We start from the raw sequence: 16766 nt of genomic DNA, 5'->3' as shown, positions 1-16766 counted from the left end.
GGACAGTAAAGCTACATTACACTCATTCCTTCCTTTCCAAAGGGGAACATTTTGATCCTGTGATTCTATTTAAAGGAGTTTGTTTATTTTATGTCAAATGATTTATGTAGATTGAGTTCATTTCTTGTGATAAAGATGGGAATGAAGTAAACTGAGCTTCTTGCTGAAATCTCTGACTTGCTGTGATCCAGCTGGTTAGAAAATACATCAATTGTCTGGCTAAACAAAAATACAAAAAGCCCCATAAAAAAGAAAAAAATGAGCTTTTCCAAAGAAATCCTGTTTGGGCGCTCTCTTAAGTTTGATGAATGAGTTATTTACTGACTGCTTGAGAAAAGTGTAAAAAGGAAGAAGTTGTCTTTTTTAGAAAATTATTGACGTTTACTCAGTACAAATTCCATTTGACAATGTTTGAAAATAGACCTAATCTTTAACAAATCAAGCTTTTGCTTAATTAAGACTGAAATAAATGAGTGTGCATGTTCTTATAAATAATCTAATAGAAAGTTAAAATGAAGAGATACTCTTCACAATCATCTCCTCTACCCACTCCTGTGTTTTGGAGGGTAGAATACATTTGTAAGGAGATATGAAAATACACTTTTAAATAGTGTTTGGTATATTATGATCCCTCCTAAGAGATAAACAGTGTTAGGCATGTACTGAAGTTCCTCCTTCCCTATTCAATCTCTTAGAAATGAAAAAGCAAACCAAGGAGAAATGCCTCCTTATACCATCCCAGAGCAAGGCACCTCTCTCAAACAAGGAAGAATTTAGTCATTTTACTATCTCCAAAGTTTTCCATATTCTTGTTTGTTCAATGTAAAAAACTGAATTAAATATACCTTTTGTGTCTGAGTGTGTTGATAATGATAGAATTACCCTAGAGGAGAATGGTCTTATTTTGAATAGTTAATGAAATGAAAGCCTGTATGGGACAGAATGACAATCAAATAGAGAGTCACATTTAGTATTATCCATACATTTGAGTAATACAATAAACAATTTCTATAGACTTAGTATTTCCCATAAAGTAACCAAACAATTGATTTGACTAAACTCATTTCCTGAACTTGCTGGTGGTTTGGAATTGGGAGAAAATCATCAGTTCTTCTAAAGGGTAAGCTGTGTTTTTAGATATTACTTTCCCAAGTGAATTTTTTCCTGCTCTCCACAAATCTATCCCCCAACCTAAATCAGGGTCCCTGCTCTACACTCTTCCTTTAGAATTTTTATGTATTTGAATGTTTATTTGATGAATCTCTCTCCTCCCCGAGACTGTTTCGCGTCCCTTCATACCCCCTTTGCCCCCCAGGTGGCACCAGTGGTAAAGAATCCACCTGCCGATCCAGGACACACAAGAGACGCGGGTTTGATCCCTGGGTCGGGAAGATCCCCTGGAGTAGGAAAATGGCAACCCACCCCCGTATTCTTGCCTGAAAAATTCCATGGGCAGAGGAACCTGGAGGGCTACAAAGAGTCGAACATAATTGAGCGCACATGCACAAGTATTTATTGGCTGGCAGTAAAACTATTCAGTGGGGTTTTTTAAAAAAATATTTATTTACTTGGCTGCCTGGGTCTTACGTGCAGCACTTGGGATCTTTTGTTGCAGTATGCGGGCTCAGTAGTTGTGCCACACTGGTTTAGTTGCCCTGCAGCATGTGGAATCTGTTTCCCAATCAGGGATGGAACCCACCCCGCATGCATTTCGAGGTGGATTCTTAACCACTGGGCCACCAAGGTAGTCTCATATTTGGTGGCTTTTGAGAAAAGGCATTCACGGTCATGGGCATTTTGGCAACAACTAATACTTATATTTGCCTGAAAGGCAAAGGTGAGTTTGAGAAGGAAATTTCAGCTCTTAATTACCATCAAATCCATTAGTTCTTGTTCTCAGGTCCTCTTTCTTTTTAAAGGTGTTAAAAGAATGATGAATCTCACTCCTTAGGGATGTTTTAAATCTGTCCAGCCACTTCATTAGATCAGGGTTTTTGAATAAAAACGAGTCCCACTTACAGGGAAAGGTGATGAGATTTTTCTCTAAACTATTATCAGGAGCAAATTACATACAATAACGTATGGCTTATAATTAAGAACAGTTTACCTAACTACATTCAAAAGGAAGCAAATGAAGCATACCTAATTAAATGACACCATCTAACACATCACAGTAATACGGTAACATCTGAGTACTTGTTACATGTACTACAACACTAAGCAACTGCATTTTCACATTTCATTCTCACGACAACCCTGTGAGGTACTACTGTTATCTCTATGAGGCTAAGGGAGGTTGGGCAATTAGCAAAAGTGGTGACGTGCTGGGAGCCAGCACATGAGATCCAACCCATGACAAGGTCGTGAGGAGGAGACCTGACAAGCAAGGCAGATCAGGGCTTCAGGGATTTCGAAAAGCTGCCCTGGCGCTCACCTTAAAGATGATCTCTGTCTTTCTGATGCTTGCTATATTAGACTACTCCCTAATTTCTGTGACACGGGTAGAAGGCCTTCCCCGATCTCTTTCCAAACAGAATCAACTTAGAACTTTAATTAATATGTCCGCTGGACGGTGGTATCCTATAAGATTATCCAGGATGAAAGGAGTGTTTCCATTTAGACCCCTTTGCTGGCATTCTAGCCTGCTTGGCAAATGCGAACTAATGCACATGGCTGCTCACAGCACCTTAATCATAAACAGCATAAAGAACCTGATCACATAAAGGCCCTGATAGGCACAGAGCCCTTCGGGGGTGAGGAAGCCCTATTAGAGAACACAAAAATATTATTCTAAAAGTGGTTATAGTTAAAGATTTAGAAAAATAAGAGTTTAGAATTGTTAATTTTAACCAGGAATGCTAAACAGGGGCTGCCTCACTGGAGCTGCAGAGTCTTTGTGTGGTAAACCTTTTAGATAAATTTAACTGATAGCTTCTGCAAAAGGACTGACCTCTGTGTTCATTAAAGAATAGATTACGGAAAACAGCTTTGCATTCACCTAGGTCATAAAATGTCAATAGGCCCCAAGGCCAGAAGATAATGTACCAGACCCTCATAAACAAAGAAGCATACAGAAAACACCCTGGTTTCGTGAAGAACAAGCTGTAATGTTAAACTATCTTCCCCTTAGAAATGTACTAATTTAGGGTATAAAAGCCACGGTAAAAAATAAACCACTGCCAGACTCTGCCAGACCCTGCAAACACCCCCGTCTGGTCACTCACTCTCTCTCTTTCTCTCTCTCTCCCTCGCAGACTTGGCCCTATCAAGGCTGGTCTCACGTCTCTCTCGCCAACGCCAACGCCGTTCATCCTGAGGGCATCCCCTGGATCCTGCCGAGGCTGGACCCCGGCAGTGAAGCCCAGACAAGACTTCTGGGTCTGACTTCGGGGACTTCCTTCTTAATCCTTGTACACATGCTCTCTGTAGTAACCATCTGTGTGTTTATCTCCCTTGCTAAATGTTGAAAGTCTCAAGGGTAAGGTGATAAAGATAAAGATAAAGCTTTACTCCTTTGTGTCTCTCAAATACAGAACAGAGAGTGCAGGAAACATAGTAAGTACTCAATAAAAGTTTAGTGAATGAAGGAGGAAGTGCTTTCTCCATCCTCAAAACTATGGTATGTGGAGTATAGTTTTAGTGTTAGACATAGTCAACTATATCATGTGTATGAATAAAATATACAAATTAAACATTTATGCAATAAAATAAATAATATAGATATATCTTTCTATTAAATTAATAATCCATATTTTATGTTGAAGCATATGACATTGCCATTTTATTAGGTCAAATATCATCAAGGACAAATAAGAGCCCTTTCAAATAGTACAACCTCATTAAAAAAAATCCGTGTCAACTCTGTAGTTACACAATAAGCGGAATGCTCCACGACCATATGTTTTCCACTGAAATAGAGGTTTATCATTAACTGCCGAAGAGAAAGATTTATGAAAATTAAGGATGTTATAAGCGCTTTCTACTAGGTCTAATGATCTAATTTCACATACAAATTATATTTCATGCCCTTAGGTCCAAATGAAAATTGAACCCAGCACATATTATTAGACTTGACTTGGATTCTCTCTTTTCTGGGCTGCCAGGTTGCATAGTCCATGCAAAAGTCCTTCTTCATAAAGCCCTCTCCTTTTAATATTAACTCTGCCTTTATCCCAAGCCCTCATGCACCCCCTAGTGTTCCTCAAACACTTCAGTAATTATTCTGTTTATAATGATGACTTTTTGTTGAATGTTGGGGTCTGTTATATGCAACTGTATAAAGCATTTAAAAATGGAGGAATTGTACTGAAGGGGGGCAGAATATGCCACCCTCAAATATGCCACTTTGGCATATAGATTATTCTGAGTTAAAGTTATGTGAGAAACAGCTGGCACAAGGATACTCTGACCCTTCTTTGTCCCCAAAGCAGGAAATAAGCTTCCTATGTGAAAGATACGCCCCCTATATCAGGAGGGTAGAAAGCATCTTCATTCCCAGAAATAGGCAATTTGGGGCCAAGAAGACTGTAGAAACAAAACTTGTTACTTCTTCACTAATTCACTACTCCAAATCCAAACTTCTTTGTCCTATCGATTCTTCACAAATTTATTCTTTGTCTAAAAGGTATACAAGCTGCCTGCCTTGGTTACTGCTTTGAATTTCATATTATATGGACTCCTGTACACATGAAATTAGTTTTTCTCTTGTTAATCAGTTTTATTCAATTATTACACCAGCCAAACAACTTTGAAAGTAAGAAGGGAAGTTTTCTACCTCTCTAACACCCAAATGATTTGGTTATTATACTAAATGACGGCCTGGGTGACCATGGACAGTTTTTAAACTTTTTTTTGTTTCTTGCATAAGAAGAAATGCCAAAGTAGAGCTTCAGAGAGTAATCCTTGAGGTCTTTTAAAGAACACAGGATAAGCTTTGCTTCTTCATGCTTCCTGAGAGAAGATTATGACCTCTTTTTATTTAACTCTTTATATGCTAAACCTCATTAAATTAATTACTTCCTTGAATGTTGTCATCTAGTGGTTGCATTCTTGCCAGCAATACCAGTAACGTTTCTCATTTTTGGTGTTCTAAAAGTCCTCCTAAACCACTGAGGGGTCTGAATTCTTTTTCTACTCTACTTCCGTCTTCAATTTAAACACCATACCTCAGTGAGTGAAGGTCGCTCAGTTGTGTCTGACTCTTGGCGACCCCATGGACTATACAGTCCATGGAATTCTCCAGGCCAGAATAGTGGAGTGGGTAGCCTTTTCTTTCTCCAGGGGATCTTCCCAACCCAGGGATTGAACCCAGGTCTCCCACATTGCAGGTGGATTCTTTACCAGCTGAGCCACCAGGGAAGTCCCAGGAATACTGGAGTCGGTAGCCTATCCCTTCTCCAGAGGATCTTCCTGACCGAGGAATTGAACCAGGGTCTCCTGCATTGTAGGCGGATTCTTTACCAGCTGAGCTACCAGGGAAGCCCAGACTGAAGGAAGGACTGCATAATTCCTAGCAAAAAGCGTGTGCCTGATTCATGTTTACTTTTTTCCTACTGACACTATTTTCTTCAACAGTGAAGAGCATTTTTCATCTTATTTGAGTATCATGGAATAATCAGAACATACTATGATAATTGAAGAATATGAAAACATAGAATCTGAATAAAAAATTTGTTTCACCGAATATTTATTAGGTATCCACTGTTTGTGTAAGGACTCCATTATATATATCACACTGAACAATGACTTAATAAGCAGAGGTTGGAAAAAGGGTAAGAGGTGAGACTGGAGGGCTTGAAGGAACCTAGCCCATCAGGTTTATTTAAGACTAAAGGAAACTGAGTTCCAGGAACTTTGCTCAGCCTCAGGTCACAAAACAAGCCAGAGACAGAGCTGGGATTAAAGTCTGGGGTGACAGGCAATTTCAAAAGTGCAAGTTTAACAATGCTATGCAGCCATAGATTTGGAGAATGTTTAGAAATTGTCCAATTTAAGAGGATGCTGTGTTATTTATTTGCATTTAGCTAGTTTTGCTTTTTTTCTATCTTTAAAATTTTTATACTATCAGTTTTATTGTGGTCTTGGCTTTTACTACTTTCATTAGAAGATTTGTGAGGCAGTAGGAGTGGGGGAAGGAAGGGTTGGGAATTTGGGATTAGTAGATGCAAACTACTACACATAGGATGAATAGACACAAGGTCTTACTTGTTTTATAGCACAGGGAACTGTATTCAATATGCTGTGATAAAACATGGTGGAAAAGAGTATGAAAAAGAATATATATATATATATATATATATATATATATATATATATATATATATGTATAACGGAGTCACTGTGCTGTAGAGCAGAAATTAAACACAATGCTGGTAGTCAACTATGCTTCAGTACATTTTTAAAAAGACAGCTCAAAAAAATAAATAAATAAATAAATAAATAAATAAAGAGACGTCTCATGGGCAGAAACCTTTGCTCAAGTTAAAGTCCCCAAAGAAACTGGATGAATTAGAATGGAAGAGCCTCCACCAGACTGAAGGGTTTCACTTTCAGATCTTCAGGTTAAAGACCTGAAGAAGAAAAAATAGATGGGAATTTTCAATATTATAAAGTTTTAAAATTATACAAATAATGGACTATTAGAGAGAAAGTTTGGGGAAAAAGAAAGGATATATCACCTAAAGAGGTCCAGCATGTGCCACTGTGGCATAAAAATTATCTTGAGCAGAAGGCATGTGAGGTCCCAAAAGAACTCAGTTGTCATAAACCCCCTTCCCAGGAGCAGCCAGGAAAGGTTGGCTCTTAACTTCCATGGAGGAGAAGTCTCCACAACAGATCCAAACAGATAATATCACGCAAACTACCCTGTTGCCCATCTATTCTCCTAAAGGCTCATTTATGTTTCTCAAAAGTCATTTGTTTTCCCGTAAGTGCCCTTTCTCCACCTCCTTCCTTATTTAGATATTTAAGAAGTCACTTGTATTCCTGTAAGTGTCCTTCTTTCTCTTCCCTTCCCTTTAAGATGGTGTACCAGCCCCCAATGCCAGCCATCTCTTTGAGTGACATTTTTCTGTGAAGTCCATCATCTGTCATTTATTAGTTTAATTAATAAGCCTTCAGAAACTGAATTTAAGAGGGTAGAGGAAAAGTTTTTCTTTCCTGATAAATCATCAGTTCACCATTAGCTTAACACAGCTGTTTTCAATTTTGTGTATTTTCTTCAATTTTTTCATCTCCATTTACTTTTTACATAATTACAGTCATTGTCAGTATTATAATATGAGCACTCGTCCATAATGCAACATATTCCTCCAAATTATTATTGCCTAATGACTTAAACATTTCACTGAAATAATATATAAGCTTAACTAGCTTTATTTTCTTAATGATTGGAGTATAATTGCTTTACAATGTTGTATTAGTTTCTGCTGAATAGCAATGTGAATCAGATATGTGTATATATATATATATACACACACACACATACATATAATCCCCTCCCTCCCACCCACCTCTTAAGCAGCTTTCTACTGCTGGATATTTAGATTGCTTTTAATTTTTTTAAATTGTAAACAATTCAGAAAAAAAGTCTTTGAGCACAAGACTTTTCTTATTTCAGAATTACTTCTGTGAGTTAGCTTCAACTGCTGTAGCCTTTGAGAGGGGAATGTTGGGTTAAATAACTGTCTCTCAGGGCGATGACAGTTAGTGGTAAAGTAACACAGAAAAGGTATGGGATTCTTTATAAACTAAAGAATTTAAATTTTAGATAAAATAATAAATAATATCTGTGAAAAAACTTAAAAATCATTCAGTATCTGGAAAAAGTGCCAACATGATGAGTATTATACTAAAAGAAGAATTACTCGAACTAGGTAATTTGAGATGTCTGTTGGCTTTTTCACAAAACAAAACACACTAGTGGCTTAATTTAGTAACAAGTTGGTGGAAGCTTGGGCAAATGAGTTCGTTTGAAGGAAGGATGGCCAACTTAAGAGAGTAACTGATGGTCAAAGTTCTATTATCAAATTTTCATTTGGTTTTCATTAGTTTTCATTTGGAGGAAAAGAATAAACTATTGACAAAGAGCAATTGGTGCAGTTATCTGACTCCCCAGGGTTAGCCCAACCTTTTCTCCTACATACCTCCCTTCAGTGAACCATCCTCCTGCATTAGATGAGCCCAGATACCAATTCCTATAACAGGCAATTGATAATGAGATTTCAAAAACGCAGAAGCAACAAAGAAACGTTTGTATTGAAGAACCACAAGCTATTCATTTTAAAAAGGAGAAAACCAAGCCACATTACAACTCAATTTAGAACTTTTCTCCTACCATGTAATCCAAAGAGGGCAAAATCAGTTTTCACTTCAGAGCACCGTTTCCTCCTACTCGATTTCACCACAGTGAGCTTTCCACTAATGATGTTAGACATTTCTGAGTCATAACTGCATTTATGAGCTGTAATTTTCTAGGTAAAAGCTGATGAAACGACTGAAAGTTCTTCATTGTGCCTTCCCAACTCCCCCATCCCACCCCAGCAACCTTGTCCTGTTCTCTGAGTTTCAGATTTAATCACAGCTGTTCCACTCTTCCTAAACACTTTTGACAGGGCCAAAAATTTTCACGGAGAGCGTTTCATAAGCTATCAGGAGTCCTTTTCCTTTTTCTTTTTTGCCAGCTGGTAGTGAGTCCAAATACTGCTTTGTAAATAAATCATCTGCAGTCATCCTCATCAGGTCACTGCAAACGTGTCAGTCTGAGGAAAACAAGAGAGCACTTACCAGTTAATTTTCTGTGAGGAGAGAAGCTTTTGTGATGTCTGGGTGTAACTTCCCTGCTCCAGAATGAAATGGAGGGTGGTTTTCAGAACAGCTACGTTGGACAATTTCCCCAGCCGCCTCATTCGGCTTTTATCTGGCTTTTGAAATGCCACTGTAGAGGAGAATGATGTAGGGTTTCACTTGAATGTGGTTTTCCCTTCCTCCTCTACCCTCCATAAAAATTCATCATGTATTCCAGGAGAAAAGTAAGCAGCGAACACACTGCACAGATTAATTCTTCTGCCCAGCAAGTACACGTGTGTATCAGAGGTTTGTTCCCTGAAAGGAGATCATTGCTGTTGGCTGCAGTGCCTCAGGCTGGAAACCAGCGATGGGGGAGGCACCAATCCCTCCTTTGTCTGGATGGGCTTTTGCTTACGAAAAGTCAATTTAAAGTTCATGCCAACGTTGGCATGGAAAGAACCATAGAATCTTTAAGCAGGGCTCTTCAAATGTACCCAGGGCTCATTAGGAAAGAGATTTTTATTTCCTGGGTTTCAGTGGGAGGAATCAGAATCACACAATAGTTAAGTATGAATTAATATTTTAATTTTTATTTCCTTATTGAGGTGGGTTAAGTGAGAATTTTCCAGGCTTTGGGGAAGTTAAAGATCCGATTCTTATCTCTCATTTCATCTGTGATGAGGGCACATCTGTGTACCCGAAGCAGGACTCAGAGAATGAGATGTGTGGAGGCTGATACTTCACACTAGGAAGCCAGCCTTGATGCAATTAGCGTCTCCATCTGTAGCGCTAACTCGATTTTCTTAAGGTCAAACATCAGCTTGTCCATGTGAACATTACTAGGTTTTAAAACGTTAGCCAAGCTAATTGAACACTGTGAGATGTGAGAGGCCAGAAAACACAATTTCTATCTGATTGCTGTGAGGGCTTAGCAGAATGGGTCACCCTGAAAGGTGCCTTGTTGAAGACTAAGAATTATTTTGAGATTTTTATTTTAAGAAACTTCAAGCTCAGGAAAAGCTCTGAAAACTGAGTAGAAGTTACCCATTTGTAAGGGAAATCTTACATTTGTAAAGGAAATTTACATTAGAAAGGGGGCCGGTATCAGGAAGACAGTGATTCCTCTTTTTCATTTGAGACTTAACTTCTGGACCCAGCCACCTCAGTTTACCAAACAATTCCTGTTTTCACCAGTCCATGAGTTGCCTTCCCCCACCTTTAAGCCGCAGACCCCATCCTTTTCCTTAGTTCAGGATGGAATATTATCTTCAATCTTCTTTGAAGTGGGGTTTCTGTATGTACATAATTAAAAAATTTCCCCCTGTTAATCTCTCTTTTATTTGCAGTGGCAGATTTAGCCAAGTATATTGAAAGGTTGAAGGAAAATTATTTCCCCCCCTGTACAAGATGAAGTCCAAAAAATCAAAAAATATAATCCTCTGTTGGGGGGAGGTTGGTAAGAGTGGGGTGGGCGCAGACTGGGATAACATTGGGGGATGGAGTGGTTTCTCAAACTACAAATGTCCCTCAGCCCCCTAGGTATGTACACTTTCCCATGTTTGCCCCCAGTCCTTGATTCTAGAGAAATATTAATAATCTTGGCATATTACTTGTCAATGTTATCTGAGTCATTGAAGGAGGTGATACCTGATGGAGGTGATATCCACTCACTAATTCCTACCCCTTGGCATCAGCTATATTGGTATTTACTGAGTTATTTGTTGTCTTCTATAATCACACAAAAGCACAATTTCATCCATAAAAGACACTTTTATAGAAGAAGCTTTTTTAGGAAGTTTTGGTTACTTTACATGGCTTTAGATTTATTTTCTAGTAGTGGAGTGTGAAGCATGAGGTAGCAAAACAGACAAAAGAAATGACATTTCACAAGCATTTACTGTAGTAATCGCACTGAAACCCAGGAAAGGATCAGCCTTTTTAGTTTTCTGTTTTAGTTACCACCTAAAACAACAAAGTTGTGACAGATGCTTACTTAGCTTTGAAATTGGTCCTCCCAAATCAAGGATAGTAAATAAAATCTCTCTCCTAATCAGCCCTAATCTGTATGTGCTGTGTCTGAGGAGCTCCGCTTCAAAGTCCTAAGGCTTGTGCTCGCTTCGGCAGCACATATACTAAGATTGGAACGATACAGAGAAGATTAGCATGGCCCCTGCACAAGGATGACACGCAAATTCGTGAAGCGTTCCATATTTTTAAAAAAAAAAAAAAAAAAACAACAAAGTCCTAAGGCTTGCCTTATACTTGATCTTTTATTCAAAAGTAGTTAAAACTGAAGTGCTCAGGTATACTAGACATTAACTTACCTGCATTGGTTAAGCTGCTGAGTCAGGTCATTGGGGATCTGCTAAGAGAGCCTCTCCCGTGAGTTGCAGAGTTGGAGTTCAGTCCTAGGCATTCTGATTCCAAATTCCAAGCTCTTAATGTAACTGGGAAGGGTTAATTTTTGGCTCCCTGCGGGATCTGTTTCTCTGACCTTAACCCTGTTTTTGCCGTTTCTGTTATTATAATCATTCGTAGTGGCCTGCCTCAGAGAGCCCTGCCCCCTCTGCCAGACCCTTAAATTAAAGTGCCTTTGTTTAGCTCACTGGGAGATAATCTGACCCGGCCCACCAATGAATGACGGTAAGTAAAAGAAACTAATGTATCTCCCCGCCTGAGGCTTGCCATTCTAGGAGATAATTGCAAGAATCAAAGGGTCTTTTTGCTTTGTTTCCTGACCTCCCCCCATCTCTGATCCATAATGGAACCTGGCATCCAGGCCCCAACAAGATAGTTATTTTGAGACATCAGTCAGCCATTTTCTCAGTCAGCCTCAACACTTCGTCCCTCAGATTTATTGGCCTCTGTTCAATGAGGAGAGCGAGCTTGGACTCGATAACATTAAGACACTTAGCTCTTATAAGAAGAGATGTTTCCAGAATCAAGTGACTAGGAGGAAGGGGCAGGAGTAACTTCTGCCAAATAAGAGACTGTCAGGACAGTTCCAGCATTTTCTAAATCAGTGCAAGTTCTCTGAAGCCTGCTGTGGTCAGGGTTTCTAGGGGTCTTTCTAGAGGGGTGGGTGTGTATAAGCAAGTCTAAAGGGCCAGTTGGGCTCAGAGGGCAGATACACGGTGCCTCTATCATACTGTTTTTGGGGAATGGGATCATTCTTTAAAAATAGTTTTTCTCCACTGATACTTGAAATTTCACTCTTAGAAAATCAGTCTTTTGAAGAGAGTACCTTTTAAAAGAGGCACTTTGTATTAAGTGAGGTTCTAGTGGTTAGAATGGACTGGGTACTTTTAAGATGACCGTCCCTCCTCCTTACTCCAACCCCTCCAGAAAAAATTGGGATCAGTAACTTGGTCTCCACAGAGGATGAGATGGTTGGATGGCATCACCAACTCAATGGACATAAATATGAGTAGACTCTGGGAGTTGGTGATGGACAGGGAGGCCTGGCATGCTGCAGTCCACGGGGTCGCAAAGAGTCAGATACAACTGAGTGACTGAACTGAACTGAACTGAACTTGGTCTCCCATATCTTGAGATGATCAAGAATATCTTTATTCTTTTCCTTTCTTGTGTGATGATAAAATAGCAAATTTACCTCAAAGACCTAAATACTCTGATGATAGAAATTTCAGAAATAGACATTTGAGAGAACACAACAGGTCACATTAGTTTTTGTTACTGACCATTTCTAATATTTTTGTTGTTGTTTGTAAACAGAAAAAAAAAAAAAAATTGGTCCAGAACATAACCACTGGAAAAGAGACAATATGATGCAGATGGACATTTTCTTTTAAAAGAAACTATCTGTGAAAAAGGCAAAAATCTCACTTCTTTTGAGTTTTTTCCTCTTGTCATATAGGGAGATGACTATCTCCTAGTGTAAATGCCCTTCTTAGGCCTGTTTCTTTCGGGTAGGCAGAGTCAGAGATTATACCTGGAGGCCTTTATTGGGTTAACAGTGAGCTTTTCCTTGGGACTTAAGCAGCAGACTCAGTTCTTCGGGAGGTCACAGCGAGGAGCCATGCCCACATGGCCATACAGGGCCGCTTCCATGCACTTAAACCAGACAGTTCTTAACAGTCACAGCAGACAAAGCCAGCTTCAAATTCTTGCTTTAAATTTTATATGGCCCCTGCAGGAACCTAGCCTGAGGATACTTAGTAAATCTGTCAAAGGAATTAAAATAAAGCTTTTTAATTAAGATACACAAAGCTCTAATTACCTGTGGAAATGAGGGGAACAACTTCTACTGTTGTCTTTTACTTGAAAAAAAAACCTCTTTTAATACGCCAAATACCAGCTCAAATGAAATCTACATACTGAGACTTAGAATGCTGTTCTTAACTACCTATCTCAGAGGCTCAGGGCCTGAAACCTTTGGAGGGCCAAGCCAACACTCACCCCTCAGAAGACGCCCATGCAGTGCAGCGCAAGGAGTCGGGTGGGCCAAGGCTTCCAGGCTCCGTGCTCTGAATCTTTGAGGTAAATAATTTCTCTGAGAGAACTGGCCGCAGCTACCCAATCTTGGAAGAAATATTTCTTCTTTTTGTAACCAAGGGAGGTAAATAATCTTTTAACTCATTGCCCTATGAAGAAAAAAGAAAGTGGTTGCCAGTAGTTAAATAAATCTGGTGTATATCACTTAGTTCGCAGGCATCTGGGTGACACCATCCTTGGCCCTGACTCAAGAGAAAGGAGGGCTCTGGGAGTTCAGGCCACTCCCAACTATTTACTGTAATTATGCTTCTTTTCTTGTTAAACTGCAGATTATGGATGTGATGTAAGTGTAGCTGGATTTTTCTAAAATGTCACATTTGGGGAAAGGAAAAGATCAGAAAATAAATTGTATTTTCTCAACCTCGGTAACTGATTCGATCACTACTTGCATTTTTATTAGGAATTTCATAGCCTGTGGGCCAACTGCAGCTGCGGAACTATTTTGTTTGCGTCGCAATGTTTTTCTAGAGTTTGAATTAATTTCCATCATTTAAAAATCAGGGGATATTACAAAGACATCAGATTGTCAGCTCCTCATGAAAAAAATTGCCAGAGCTGGGTAACTATGGGCCTGTGCTGAGTAACTATGGGCCTGTGTCCCACAAGGATACAGTTGGGGAAGGCTGAATAGGAGCTGCTCCTAGCGTCACCTGCCACTTCCAGCCAGGCATTTCTCTTCATTTTGATACCTTTCTCCCCTGCCTTCTCACTCACTGACCATGTTCATGTGGACCTTCTAGGAGTTTGGGCTTGAAACCCTCATGTTCCTTTCCAATTCTTTTCCTGTTGAGTTTCTTCAATTTAGGACAATTGCGTACACAGAAAGATAAGTCATTGGGCAATCGTTTTTATTGCACAAGGAATTTTAGGTTTGGTCATTTAAAAAATATGAATCCCCAAAGCTTCCCTCATAAAATTAGACTGCATTATAAAATATGATTAAATCAATGAAACCAGCTTTAACTAGCCTAACTAGTGGTAGGTACAAAGGAAGAGCAGTGGGAGTCACCTGCCCTATGTAGGCAATAATGGAGTGCTGTCTTTAGGGAATTTCAACCCAATAATAAAACCAACTGAAGCCCTTCGGCTTTTTGTGATCACTGTGTGCCAGAAATTCTAAACAGGTGATGAAACACTCCCTGCCTCAAAACATCTTTAAGTTCTAGAAAATTGCTGAGATTATATTAGTGGAACCACTGACAGAAATTGTCTGCCCTAGACAGGAACAATAGTAATGACTTGCATGAGTTACCTTACAACAGGAATTCCTGGTAAGGAACTCAGAACTAACAAGCAACCACCGACCAGAAGAATTTGGCAAAGGTCAGGAGAGAGGGGAGGCCAGGCCATATGTCCTACCAACCCCAGAATCCTTCTCATTGGAATCCATCTTAACTGAGCAATGCACAAGCCACCACGAAGCACCCTGAGTCGGAATGATTGGCCAGAGACAACCGGGAAATTAACCCCCACCGCCATGAAACCCAAGACTGCAAGTCAGGTGGCAGAGCAGTTCTCCTGGTGTCTTTACCCTGCTGCTCTCTGCCCAGGCACCCCTTCCCGTTAAAGTCTCTTTCTTCGTCAGCACGTGTACCTCCTGGGACAATTCATTCGAGTGCTAGACGTGAGCCCACTCTTGGGCTCTGGAAGGTGTCCTCTTTTCAATGACAATTACTCTGAGTTTTAATTACATATACATATTTTTTATTACGTGTACATTGCCTTATTTTTTTAATAGGTGATGTACTTTATATGAAAGCTACTTATTCTTATTTTAAGTTCTGTTACTTATTCTTTAATAGACAATGTGTTTATATATATGTGCTTATATGTCAGCAAAGGGGGATACACAAAGGGCAGTCTATTTCACATTCTTTATTCCATGAAACCACTTGGAATTTTTAGTTATATTTAAAATGTACATTGGTAAAACCATGGGGGAACTGCAAGCTGTGCTATTTTTTGTTTTTGGCAAATGTAAATTTTAGTCCAGAGATAACTTTTTTTTTGTGCTGAATTTGAATAATTTTTTAAAAATTGAAAATCATTCAAGAAAATTGTTTGTTTTAAAATGACTGATTTGGGCTTCCCTGGTGGCTCCTGCCAGTGCAGGAGACGTGAGTACGATCCCTGGTCCGGGAAGAACCCACACGCTGAGGGTCAACTAAGCTCGTGGGCCGCAACTACCAAGCCCATGTGCTGCAAGTACTGAAGCCATTGTACCCTAGGGGCCCATGCCCCGCAATAAGAGAACCCACTGCAATGAGAAGCCTAAGAACCGCAACCAGGGAAGAGACCCACTCTCCGCAGCTACAGAAAGCCTGCACACAGCAGTGAACAACCAGCACGGCCAAAACAAACTAACTAAATAAATCTTAAAAAAAAAAAAAAAGACTGATTCAAGAAATAAAAGCATGGATAGCAGTGATGTGACTGAATAGTTGCCTAGGACTTCCCTGATGGTCGAGTGGTTAAGAATCTGCCTCGCAATGCAGGCGACCCCTGTTGGATCCCTGGTCCAGGAGGATTCCTGGAGGGACAGCTAAGCCTGTGTGCCACAATTACTGAGCCCACGTGCCCTAGAGCCCGGGCTTTGAGACAAGCCACCCCAGTGAGAAGCCGGAACACTGCAACAAAGAGTAGCTCCCACAGGCCGTAACTAAAGAAAGTACTTGTGTAGCAACAAAGACCCAGCACAGCCAAAAATGAAGTAAATAAATAAACTCATTAAGAAAAAAGTTGCCTAAATTGTATCTTCAGCGGACATATCAGTTTTATTAAAATTAAGCAATTAATTGTTGATGTAGGGTGGGAAAAGAATCTTTCACCCCATCCATCAAAAGAGGTCCCTCTAACAAAAGACAGACTAACAACAAAAAACATACAAATTTACATAATTTTAGCTTTACATGACTTGAGAGACTTCATAAGACAATGAAGGCCTGAGGAAGCAGTTGAACCTGAGTGTTTTTATGCTTGGTTTGATGAACAGCGCAGTCTTGAGAAAATTAGATGGGACAGAAAGAGTATGAACGAAGTGCAGTAAATTGGGGGAAACAGCAAGTCCCATCTGTTCAGACTCCCCTGGCATCTTAGAGATGAGGATGCCCCTTTCATCAGTATAGGAAGAGGACCACGCACATGATGGTTTCATGCCTCAGGAGCAGCTCAGAAGGACAACCTGTTTCTTAAATTCCTTCAGCTCGAAATATTCAATATGGCAAGGTGCCACACTTTGAGGTGATGTATCCTGAGCCCTGTCTCTGGACAATTATTTGCAGAAAATACTACATTGGGGGTTCCCTGATAGCTCAGTTGGTAAAGAATCCGCCTGCAATGCAGGAGACCCCAGTTTATGCCGGGAAGATCCGCTGGAGAAGGGATAGGTTACCTACTCCAGTATTCTCAGGCTTCCCTTGTGGCTCAGCTGGTAAAGAATCCGCCTGCAGTGTGGGAGACCTGGG

At 39.9% G+C, this 16766-nt stretch overlaps 1 protein-coding gene and 1 non-coding gene across 17 annotated transcripts in view; one reads left to right on the top strand and one right to left on the bottom strand.

Moving 5' to 3' along the window:
* The window catches only part of CMKLR2 (chemerin chemokine-like receptor 2), a 55341-nt gene extending 41898 nt beyond the window's left edge, over positions 1-13443 (bottom strand). For 6 of the 16 annotated variants that reach the window (XM_043445416.1, XM_043445421.1, XM_043445423.1 and 3 more), the window contains exons 1-2: positions 13207-13442; positions 8785-8935 (exon numbers count right to left, since the gene is read on the bottom strand). Coding sequence is in view for 1 of the 16 variants with exons in the window: in XM_043445420.1 (XP_043301355.1) it covers positions 8336-8338 (3 nt within the window). In the remaining 15 variants the exon portion in view is untranslated. Of the gene's footprint in view, positions 1-8335; positions 8487-8784; positions 9115-11111; positions 11214-13206 lie in introns of those variants that run through there. The other 10 variants (XM_043445424.1, XM_043445430.1, XM_043445428.1 and 7 more) reach the window with 7 other exon arrangements.
* On the top strand, positions 10896-11002 carry LOC122426965. The gene has a single exon (XR_006265310.1). It is a non-coding gene; the product is annotated as a U6 spliceosomal RNA (small nuclear RNA).
* Positions 13444-16766: the final 3323 nt, after the last annotated feature.

The sequence above is a fragment of the Cervus canadensis genome, chromosome 24 (genome assembly GCF_019320065.1).
Source record: "Cervus canadensis isolate Bull #8, Minnesota chromosome 24, ASM1932006v1, whole genome shotgun sequence".
Lineage (NCBI taxonomy): Eukaryota > Metazoa > Chordata > Mammalia > Artiodactyla > Cervidae > Cervus > Cervus canadensis.
The sequence above is the reverse complement of the archived record's forward strand: the minus strand, read 5'-3'. Positions and strand labels throughout refer to the sequence as shown.